Below are 11625 nucleotides of genomic sequence, written 5' to 3' on the forward strand. Positions count from 1 at the left end.
TACCATAGATTTACAGAGTCATAAGATGTACAATGTGGCTATAGAACAAGATATGACAGCTGATATTGAAGCTTTAAAAGGATAAAGACTTTCATAAAAGTAAATGAGACCAGAGAAATGTCAGATTATCATTTTTATTATTCGAGTCATTTTAGCACACAGTACTCTTTGGTTAGGAGAGAAATACTTTTTACTGTCCTCCAGCCAGCGGCTATACTTTCCTTGCCTTACATAAGGCACTTTTAGCTTTTCATTGCAGTTAGTTACCAGAAAATATTCCACTCATGAAGACCCATTGGTCAACATGTCAGGCCTAATTAAATCTTTATTCTAACGAACTGTAAAATACATTTGTTGATGTTTGGTGAGACTGAATAACAGTGAAGAGAACACTTTAGCTGATACTACCATTTAAATGAATTAATTGCAAAAGTACATATTAACACCAAATAACAGCACACACACACCTACACACTGTAACTTTAGCTGGCATTCTTGCCACTTTTCTTCTTCTTTTTCTTCAGGACCTCCTTCTTGGGGTCTGCGTCAGAGGATGGAGCTGATTTAGTGTTCACAGAAGACGAGGCTGACTCTGAGGGTTTTAAGACTGCTTCTGGTGCCTGAACGGGTTTGGCTATCTGCTGCTGATCCTTCTCGTCTTGTAGAAGCACCATTGGCTTGACCTCACTGGTCTCCTCCTTGAGCTCGGCCTTCATTTCTTCTGCATCCATTGCTGGAGAGGCCCTAGTTTTCTCAGTCTCTGGTGTTAGTAGAGATTCAGATGGCTGTTGCTGATCCTTATCATCTTGCGGAGCCACTTGTAGTTTGCCCTCACTGGACTCCTCCTGGATCTCAGCCTTTATTGCGTCTGTTTGTGGATCAAACTTGGCTTTCTCAGGGTCTGATGCTGATGTAGCTTCAATGGACTGCTGCTGGTCTTTCTCATCTTTCACTGGTGCCCCTGGTGTAATCTCACCGGTCTCCTCCAGGACCTCAGCCTTCATTGCCTCCATTCCTATTTCAGCTTTGGCTTGTTCTGGTTCTGGTTTTGGAATAGGTGCGACTGTATGCTGGATCTCTGCGTCTGGCTCCGCTTGGTGCGCCTCTTCAGCCTCAACTTGTGTCTGAACCTTTATCGCCTCTGTATTTGGATCTAATGCTGTTTCTAAAGTTGTCTTCTGAGTGATTGTGGCTTCTGCAGCAGGCACAACCTGATCTAGAACCTGCTCCACCTTCACTGGCTGTGGCAGCTCTGAATCTGATGCTTTTGACTTTACATCTTCCACCTGCTCAGGGACTGAATCCAGACCCTCTTTGACTTGAGGTTTTGCTTTGAAATGGAAAAATGCAGATGAAACCAGATCTTCTTCAAGGTCTAACTCATTATTTTCCTCTTCCTCAGTGTCAACAGTTGTCGTCAACAGGGAGGCAGCAAACTCTTGCAGCTTGGTCTGCTCCTCCTTCAGGCGGGACATGCCCTCTGTCAGAACCGGGTCCTCCTCCTCGATTTCCTGCATCTCATCAGGGGTCAGTAGTGCAGATTCGTCAGCACCCTCAGGCTTGTTATTGAGGTTGGAGATGCCAAAGACCTTTGTTTGAAGGTTGGCATTAGAGTAGCGAACATCCTTGATTTTGTCATAGAGCACTTTCCTTTCATCCTGGAGGGCACGGCAAAGCTTCTCCAGCTTCTGAATCTTCAGGACGAACAGATCGTACTCTCTACCTTTCTCTGTTCTCTGAAGAACAAGAAGGGATGAAGAAAATTAGACAAGATGACACCATAAAAAGACGATGCTGTTAGAGTAGTGTATTTATGAATCGCTAAAGATCTTTGGTTTGGTGATGCTTTGCTGTCATCATCTAAATTAGGTCACTGGTGCAACATGATCCAAGACCCCATTTGTACCAGGACCAATTGGAAAATGGATTAGCTTGTCTGCTGGATCAGTCAGTTTGATTGTATCTATCTTTTTTTTATCAGCTAATATGTTGGACCCATGAAAACAGTTCTCTAAATATTTACATTTATAGATGGGATTATTTCATGATCTCCAACTTTCTGCTTCTAAATTCAGATAAAATTGAGGTTATTGTACTCTGCCCTGAAAATCTTAGAAATGTGGTATCTAACCAGATTCAGTAGATGGGAGGCAGAGCCTTCAGTTTTCAGGCCCCTCTTCCGTGGAACCAGCTTCTAGTTTGGATTCAGGACACAGACGCTATCTCTACTGTTAGGGTTAGGCTTCAAACTTTCTCCAAAGCATATAGTTAGGGCGGGATCAGGTGACCCTGAATCCTCCCTTAGTTATGCCTGCAATAGGTGTGGGCTGTTGCGTGAGTCCCATGATGCACTGGGTGTTTCTTCTTCACTCATTATGTGTTAATAGACCTCTCTGCACTGAATCATAGTTGTTATTAATCTCTGGCTCTCTTTCACAGCATGTCTTTTATTGTAAAGGTCCAGTTTTGTTTATTGATCTAAGCCTGAACAGCTACGCGTAGTGTCCAGTAGAGGGCTCTGTTGCTTAGTTAGCGGCAAGCTGCACTTCCAGCTCAGACCGGTTTTTGTGGCGCACATGTCCCAGTAGGCAGCTCTCAATGAAGCGTGAAGCAGCGTGATACCGGACTCTAGCGAAATTAACAATTTGCAGCCCTTGGAATGCGGAGCGAGGTACAAGTTTTAAGTTGTATTTGATTGCTTAGTTGATATTTTGTTGTATTTTCTGCTTTATTTGAGTTCATATTTGTAATAAGCGTCTAAGAAAATGTATTTTGTGTTTCTGTTTAGTTTTCACAGTGCATTGGCGCACCTCAGCACTGTTAGATTCTGAATGAATCTCAAAGTAAAAATTACTGCACCCGTGGAGGCTCTCTCTATTTCTTCCTTGGTCCGGGGGACTGCTACATTTATCCTGTCTTCCTTCTCTCTCTGCAACCGGTTGTGGTAGATGGCCGCCCCTCCTTGAGCCTGGCTCTGCTGGAGGTTTCTTCCTGTTTAAAGATAATTTTTTTCTTCCCACTGTCGCCAGAGTTCTTGCTCATAGGGGGTCATATTATTGTTGGGTTTTCCTCTGTATGCATTATTGTAGGGTCTACCTTAAAATATAAAGCATCTTGATGCGACTGTTGTTGTGATTTGATGCTGTATAAATAAAATGGAATTTAATTCATGGATAGGGATGGGTACCGGTAGGTTCTGACATAAACGGTAGTAACCAGACCGAAAAGCAGCGCACATTTCGGTGCTTTATTTCGGTGCTTTTTTTTTCCAGAGCTGTGATACACTTTAGATTCTAGCCAATCATTTTACGTTTCCGAGGATAGTAGGCGGGTCCAGTTACGTACCTTCTTTTAGAGCAGAGCTACAGATTAAAAATGCCCAAGGCGAAGCGGTCAAAAGTCTGGCTGTACTTCACAGCAAAAGATGCAAACTCAGCAGCCTGCAACAAGTGCTTTTAAGCTGATACTGTGATACTGTCAAAGGAGGCAACACCTCAAATCCGATGAAACACCTGGCGACGCATAGCGTTTTTTTAAAAGCCGAGAAATGCACCGTATTTGATAGCTTGCTGCGAGACCTCATACATCTACTGCGGGTGTGGTGCCTGTTATCGGACCAGGAGTTAGCAACATCCCCCAAAAACCCGAAGAGGAGAGTCCTGGCCCCTAGCCCTGCCAGTGTAGCAGAAATGATGATGGATGATGATGGCAGCAGCAGCCGTTCTTCTCTGCGTGAGTAGCTTAATGTTGTTCGTGTAATTTACGTTGAGTAGGCTAACCACGTTATTACATTAATGCATGTAAGGTGAACTAGCAAACATCATCATGGCTACATGCATCTGTCTCCTTGTTTGATGGCAGATACTCCCTTCACCCTGGCCAAAAAGGCTAAAATGACCAAAGAAAAAGTGGAAAACAGTTAAACATGAGAGGTTTTTAGACAAAGTTTGTGTTTTTTCCATTGTTTAAGCACTGCTTCCAGCCAAGAGTGATGCCATAAATCCCCTATAGCTGCAGAAAAGACTAACATTGTTATCTTTTTACAAAAAAACAGCTGAACATGAGAGGCTTTTGGACCAATTTTGTGTTCTCCATTCTTTAAGCACCAGTTTGAGCACCGTTTAAGCACCGCCACTGTTTCAAAAGTACCGTTTGGTACCAGTATCGGATAAAACCTAAACGATACCCATCCCTATTCATGGATTTGCAGGCACCTCTACTGTGGCACTAAATCTGACAGCTTAGGAATTAGCTAATAAATTGGAGGAGTGTCTACTCATTGACCACTGTGTAAAAAAAGAGTAACGGAATCTAAGGAAATACTATACATGAATCCAGCAATTATTCGGTCCCGTGCTGGGGCCAAAAAATTTGTACAAATTTGAACAATCGTGTTTTGATGTCTTGATAAAGCACTGGCACCACATGGATTCAAAAAGGATTAACCAAGGCCTGTAGGTGTCTCTCTCCAATTGTGAGTAAATTCTCCAGCTAGTGCATCGTAAACATTTACCTCTTCAATCATATCAGTCAAAGCCTTGTTGCAGTTCTCAAACCTCGTCTTCCACAGATTGGACTCTTTCTCCACTTTCTTCATCTTGTCTGACATCTAAAAAAACAAAACAACAACAACCACGAAATAAAATAAAAGCTACGAATCAGACTTGTGTCAGATCCATCCAAAGTCAAGAAAATGTGTTAGAGCAACAACCATCCATTTACATCTCACACACACACAAAAATTCTGGTAAGAGGGGTTTTCTTTAATCGTCACAAATTCATTTCTGCACTCATTGTGTCTGACATAAAAGATGAGAGTGACTGTCCCCATTTACCTTACACACACACACACACACACACACACACACACACACAGGTCAAAACTCACATTTTCCATCTCCTTTTTGAAGCGGACGTAGATTTCATTGCTTTTGGCCAGAGTTGCCTGGAACTCATCAAACTTCTCACCATACAGGGTCAGCTGTGGTTAGAGAGGAAGGCTGATAAGTCAGAGTCATAGGACAGATACGTTTATATTAGCAGATCCCTCATAATTTCTATTTAAATAATATGACAACAAACTAAAATCAAGCTTTATTCGCTGCTCCTGCAAGAAAACCTCCAAAAAAACCTCAAACAGATCTTGGTTAGACAAATTTAGAACAAATTAAACTTAACTGTAGTCGTTTTTTCCTATGTATTGATTTTTGAGGCCCAGACTAAATCTCCACATTCAAGTAAGATGCAGTATTCGAAGTATACTCTAAGTATATTTGCACTAGACGGAAAGATGTTAATGAGACTTAGTATATGCATTTCTCTGTAAAAGTGTTTTTTTTTTTTCAAATGCATTTTAATAAATTCAGCTTTTCCAGATAGCTTATTCAATAATTATTTTTGTTTTATGTAATTAATAGAGAACAGCAGTTTTTTTATATTATTCCTCACAGCGTGGAGACGTTTTAAGCCGTCATGCACAAAATAAGTGCATTCAGCTCATTGTGGTCTTGTGTGACACCTGCAGTACTCTGCCTGACTCAGCCTCAGTCAGTGAATATTCACCTGCGCCTGCATGACAGTCCCCTGCTCTCTGAGTGTCTGAGCCTGCAGTTTCCATTCAGCAGCCTGAACCAGTAACTGGTTAGAAGAGAACAGACAGAGCCAGACGTTAAAGACGTTTCTTTACCTTCTTCTTCATGGCCAGCTCCTGCTCCTTCATAGCGAAGCATTTCTTTGTTTTGTCAATAGCCTCCCTAAGCAACTAAGGTGACAGAGACAGTATACAGTTAATCTGCATGGCCTTCAAAACAGATTTAGAGAAAATTCATCTTGATTATCAAGCTAACAGCAAGCAGCCCGTTCTCATCCCCTGACCGTCAAAGCCTTTATGCACAAAGTGTCGTGGTTATTGCATTAGTGAGATGGGTCTGTGACACCCAACTCATTACTTTCCAGCTTGTAGGGTTACTGGTAAAAAAAAAAAAGCACCATTTATTTCAAATCACCAGTTTTCCCAGAACCTTGAGAAAAATGAGATCATTAAAGTCTTGGTGGATAATTTTGCCAGTGTCAGTGCATCGCTTATGTAAAAGGAAACATCTGACCAAACTGGAGCAGCTGACACACGGAGATGAGAATATGTTGCAATAAGACTGCTGTACTGAAGTCACATTAAATATGTTTAAATGGAATTTTAAAAACAGACATATAATACCATTAATGATATTCATTGATATGACCTTTTAGAATTGACATGCCAAAGTTTGTTTACATGTAGATAAACTGACATAAGTGATATCTGGAGAGCTCTGGGTGAATTCTCAGAATGCTGGGACAAACGCGTATCCTTTATTTCTTCACTGGTTACAATGGAAGCACTCACGTATTCCTTCTCTCTTTTGTGTTTCTCCTCAGCTTCGGTCAGCAGAGCGTTGGCCTGCTGCAGTTTGGCTTCAATCAGTTTCTGCTGCAGGTCACGATGCTTGTTGATCTTCTCCAAACTCTGCAGGAAGGAGGAGAACAGGAAAGAATTTACCTTCATATCATTTTCTCAAGCATTTCATCCTATGAAAGCTGGGTAAAGGCTCCAGCCCCCCTGCGACCCTCAATTGGATAAGCTAAAGAGAATGGATGGGTGGATCAATGGATCAATTTACCAATGAATCAAAAAGAAAAAACTCATCTGAAGTAACTCTAAAGTTTTGTTTTTTATTCAATGATATCTGAAAATACATTTTAATGTGTAATGTTGACCTGTGACCTCTCACCTCCTCCCTCCGTTCACACTGGGTCATGAGGTTCTCCAACTTGTCGGTCAGGTTGACGTTTTCACGGCACAGCTTCTCATTTCGTGCGCTGTGCAGCTCAATCTGGCTCTGGATCTCACCGAGCATGCTCTGGAAGTGGGTGGTGATCTCTGTTCTCTTCTCCTCGTCCTCTTTGCAGCGCTGCAGAGTCTCCTCCTGGAGGAGGTAGCGGTGGCAGTCGGGGAGAAGTGAATGGAAGAAGGGGAAGGTGAAAGAAACAGAGTTCTGTCAGGCTTCAACTTTCCTTCTTCCTGTACAAGTGAATCAGTTCTTGCAGATAATAACCACCATCTAACTAACTACAAAACACTGAGATGTTTAAATCGTGTTTTTATACTGTTTGTGCTTATCGTGAAAGTGGATTAAAAATTATGTCTCAATAGTTTCTCCTGCTGTGCCAAAGTAAATGCAAACATCCTCCACACCCTCAGAACATTGTAGAATGACTGCTGCTCTCTGCACAGACTCTCCAGTTTGCTGCGAGCTGCGATGCTGCTGCGATACTCTGCCTGCAGCTGCTGCCGCTCCTCCAGCACGACGGACAACTTTTGCTGCAGAGCACTCAACCTCTGCACATCGCAGCGCCGCATGGCTGCCTGTGAACACAAGGAGAGGCACTTACTATGAATTTTAAAGACGCAGTGCCAGAAACAGTATAAATACTTCCAGCAAGCAACACTAAAAACTTTAGCTGCTTCCTTACCAGCTCAGCATACTTCCTGACCAGAGCTTCCAGTTTCTCCTCTGGAGAAGAGAGTTCGTTCAGGGCCTGCATGATGAGAGAGGCCTCTGCAGAGAGGAATACAGTTTCTACCATTTTGATAATACACACAGGATATAGTGTTCATTATTTAAGCTTTCATTTGCTATGACAAAAACAATTTCGCTTTGTTTTTTTTTATTAATTATACTTTGTATTAATAATGAGATGGTTCACCCTCTCATGTTTCTGGCTTTTTAAATTTTATTTTTCTAAAGAAAAGTTGTTGCTGCTCTCATCAAAGGCGCTATAAGCTAAATAAAAAAAGAAGTATTAAAAGTGCAAGATAAAAAAGAAGATAAAAGCTCAAGTAACTTGCATATAAACTAGGCTAAGAGCTACTAGAGTAAATAATAAATAAGTAAATGCAGTTCATCCTCAGCATGAGCAGGATAATATTGCAACAATAGACAACATAAGTTTCATTTTAGAGTTCAGTTCTTTTAAGGTGCATTGGTTAAAAATTGTTTCTATTTTGGGGCTAATACGACTGTATCTGACACCTGTCAGTGCGATCAGCTCAAAAGCACCAAAAATTTGTTGAATCAGAAACAAAACTTCAGCATTAAAACTTTACTTTACTAAAGTCCACATGCAGATACATTTCAGATTCATTTGGGTTTTTGTGGGGTTGACTGATGTTTGGATGGTTGCAGTATTTATTGGGAATTGGGTAAAGGAATAAAACCATCCTGCTCTCTGGCTGCCTCACCTGTGTCACCTGTGTCCATGGCGCTTGTGATGTCATCTTTTGCCTCCTCCTTCACCTTTTCCACCTCTGCCTCCACCCCACTCTACATCCAAAACAGTATAAAACATTGCTTTTTTTTGCTTTGTTTTTTACATTTGTTCGGCACACATCACCAGCAGCCAGACATCAAGGAGCAGGTGTTGTTAACTTTTAAAACCTGTTTGTCGAGGACGCCGGCTGCGGAGCTATACATGTGGATGATGTCATCCAGCCGTCGACTGAACTGCTCCACAGAGTCCGGATTGTCAGGAGAGGAGGCGGAGCAAGCCGCACCTGCCGTCTCACCCTCATTGCTCTCAGGCTCCAGGGAAGACTCCTTGTCAGATGTGGGAGGCACCAACACCTCAGCTGCTTCCACCGACGTCTCCATTGTCAGTTTTCTGGAACTAATGCACATGGATTTTTTTTTTTTTTTTTTTACAGCAGGCAGATACAGAGATTTACAGAGAACCTAACAAGACGAAGTAAAACTTAACTGTTAGACGTCACTCATTCAAACTGCAGCATGAAAAAAAACTTTGATTTCACTCTATTCATATACCCTTTAATATTTAATTGAGCTATATGACAAAATCAGATGGTCTAGCAATTGTTTCTGAAAGCTGAGCATTTAGATTTGGGAGGTATGTTCTGATTCAAGTGTAACAGAAGGATTACTCTGTGGTTCTATTCTTTAAAAATGTACAAGTTTAAGTTTGGAGGTCAGTGAGTTTGAAAAATCTACTGAAAAACCTTAACAATTATACAGCTCATAAACATCTCACACCAACTACAAACATGCTTTCCATTGTTTAGCACATGCTAATCCAATGTAAAGTATCTGGCAGCTGTCACTTTAAATTTAGCTCACTGATAGCTGTGACAGATCACAGCAGCGTCACAACTACTTTTTATTAGACTCAGGAGGAAAATGTTTGCAGAGATCAAATCAAAAAGCTTTTTCTGAACAGTCTTCTGTAGACCGAAAGTGTTTTTGCAACCACAGCTATATCCAATCTCACTTTAAGCACATCAGCACTGGCTTCTTTTTTCTGACCAGGAAGATACATCCATGTCTTGTACTGTCTCCGGTCTCCGGTAAGCTTCAGTGTAGGGTACAAGTCAAAAGACAAAGTACAACTATTAAAGGAAACAAGCTCACACTCCAAAAGTCTTTCTTGGAACAGATGTTCCAAGAACCAGGAGTCTATAAGTTATAAGGTTGTGTTGTGTTTCATTACATTTCTTTAATTTTCCATCATCCATTCACTTTTATCTCTAAAATGTATCCAGAAAATGATTTGAAAACCCCCCCCAAAACTGACAATGTGAATATGGTTCCATGAAAAAACCCAACATATTAAAACCCAGAATCTATAAAATGCAAAGATTTACAGTTTGTCTAATCAATAAATCGACCGGTGACTTCACGGTAGGTTTATTGATGTCTTTGAAACTAATAAACCTGCCATGTACAGTGAGGGGAAGGAACCTTTAAGCAGCGACCAACATTACTTTTATTTTCCCATCAGGCGTCATCGAGCTCACCGCCTCTTCCTCTGTGTGTGTGTCCACATAGCTCTGTTGCAACATGACGGCTGCCACCGTTATTATATCTGTCAAGTTAAAATTAGCCATCACAGTGAGATAGCCAACTCTGCCCTCCCCCCCATCCACTCATACACTCACACACACACTGCAGGCTACAGCTGTTGTAGTCTCATCTATTCTGAGAGCATCCAAATATGGTTCCAGGCATACAGTCACAGATTTTAAGGCTAAACATTATAAACTTGTTTTTTTGTTTTTTTGTTTGGCTTGTCTGCTTCATGTTTCCACTGTTTTGCCGCCCCACTGCAAAAATACACTAAGCTCCTCCCCTCTATATTACACAACTAATCACAGCCCCTCCCCCTGAATCACAAACTGTCGACCACGACTAAATAAACTGCTCATGGTAATGTTTTTACTTGATGACTGTGCTCGAGCTGGATGATGGAAAAACCACATGAACATAATCTGGAATAACTGCATTCTTTGTTCTTGATCATCAGCTAAATCTTAAAATATCAATGTTACGCTTGTTTCTTGTTTGTGTTTTTTAAGGACATTCTTAGTTTTTGGACAAATGATCCTACACCTGACCTCACTTTATGCCTCGAAAATAAAATGATCCATTTGCAAAACTAAAAGAAAGACATTACTGTCAGAATGAGCCAGAACAGCCAAACAGAAAACCTTTGGAAAAACCAGGTAACTGCAGAAAGATGTAGACAACCAAAAACAGCACAAGCAAGGCCAAAACATTAATAATTGTTTACATGTGACAAAGTGAACAGTCCACCAACTAAGGCACAAGGCACCTTTAAAATGATCACATATATCACATTTTTCACTGTACTGAATTATCAAAATGATCCTTAAAGAACAAGACACTGCTTTCTTCAAATGCAGGTATTTTTTATATTCCAGTCATGTTGTGTGTGAAAGTGCTGAAGGGCTGAATGTAGACACGCTGACAGTGACACAGCCCTTTATTGTGTCATGGCTGCCATTACAAAGCTCTTCATGTCTTTTCCATGTTGTACGTTAAAGTTATTTATTAAAATGAAAACATAGCAGCAATAACATTTTTTCCATCTTTAAAAATGACCATCAGGCCCAATTTATGCCTGAAACAGGAGGAAAAATACATTTCTAGTTTGTTCCACAAAGTAGTCCACTTGTGGAAGTGTACCCAAATGCAGCAGTAAGAACGGTGAACACAAGTAAGTAAGATTTCTGAGGAAGGGAGGAATGAAAAAGTCTTACCAGGATCAGCAGAGTGAAGGAGGTGAAGAAGAGACAGCAACAGACGGAAGAAGAACGGGAGGAGGAGGAGGAGGAGGGTCCTGTTCACGGGACAGCTGACCCCCAAAATAACATGAGAGGATCAGCTCAGGGACACGCCGGTGACTGCACCAGAGTGTGCTGCGACTGTGGATAAGGGGACACATTCTGCTGGGGGTGGGTGGGTTCCCGAGAGTCTTTTGTGATTTTAGAAATAACTTCATCACCAATATTCACAGGTCACCTAAAAACTCCTGGGTCTTAAAAGTTTTTAGGCTAAATGTGTTTTTAAAAAAGCGGAAGTGAATTTGAAATGGATCAGAAAAGAAACTAACAGTAATGATGACGTTGGGTCAAAGGTATCATCAGACTCAGACTCAGTCTTTAACACAGTCAGCACAGTAACAAGTGGTGTTTAGGACATTTCAGCTACAACAGCAGAAGACAATTCAATACAATCACACACACAAAACACTGTTACTGGAGACTATGAATGAGTA

At 41.2% G+C, this 11625-nt stretch overlaps 1 protein-coding gene across 2 annotated transcripts; it reads right to left on the minus strand.

Annotated features, from left to right (window-relative positions):
* Window positions 1-120: 120 nt before the first annotated feature.
* On the minus strand, window positions 121-11190 carry txlnba (taxilin beta a). Of its 2 annotated transcripts, none has more exons than XM_084953981.1 (11): window positions 11108-11190; window positions 8475-8703; window positions 8279-8360; window positions 7510-7595; window positions 7232-7402; window positions 6768-6962; window positions 6383-6502; window positions 5563-5637; window positions 4889-4981; window positions 4514-4609; window positions 121-1736 (listed from the first exon to the last, which is right to left on the minus strand). In XM_084953981.1, exons 2-11 carry the CDS (start codon window positions 8685-8687, stop codon window positions 483-485), a joined length of 2385 nt encoding a protein of 794 aa, XP_084810107.1. In that variant the 5' UTR covers window positions 8688-8703; window positions 11108-11190; the 3' UTR covers window positions 121-482. The 2 variants fall into 2 exon arrangements, with proteins under 2 accessions (XP_084810107.1, XP_084810106.1); XM_084953980.1 differs by lacking the exon at window positions 5563-5637 and adding an exon at window positions 5687-5761.
* Between the last annotated feature and the right edge of the window lie 435 nt (window positions 11191-11625).

This window comes from Perissodus microlepis, chromosome 15 (genome assembly GCF_051167445.1).
Source record: "Perissodus microlepis isolate ML-2025 ecotype Zambia chromosome 15, ASM5116744v1, whole genome shotgun sequence".
NCBI lineage: Eukaryota > Metazoa > Chordata > Actinopteri > Cichliformes > Cichlidae > Perissodus > Perissodus microlepis.

What these genes read in the sequence shown, in the direction of transcription:
- txlnba (XM_084953981.1), bottom strand. Translation starts at nt 8,687, where the DNA reads ATGGAGACGTCGGTGGAAGCAGCTGAGGTGTTGGTGCCTCCCACATCT. An exon ending in CATGGACACAGGTGACACAG is followed by an intron (nt 7,596 to 8,278) that starts GTGAGGCAGCCA and finishes TCCTCTCTGCAG; the next exon opens with AGGCCTCTCTCATCATGCAG. An exon ending in CATTCTACAATGTTCTGAGG is followed by an intron (nt 6,963 to 7,231) that starts GTGTGGAGGATG and finishes TACCTCCTCCAG; the next exon opens with GAGGAGACTCTGCAGCGCTG.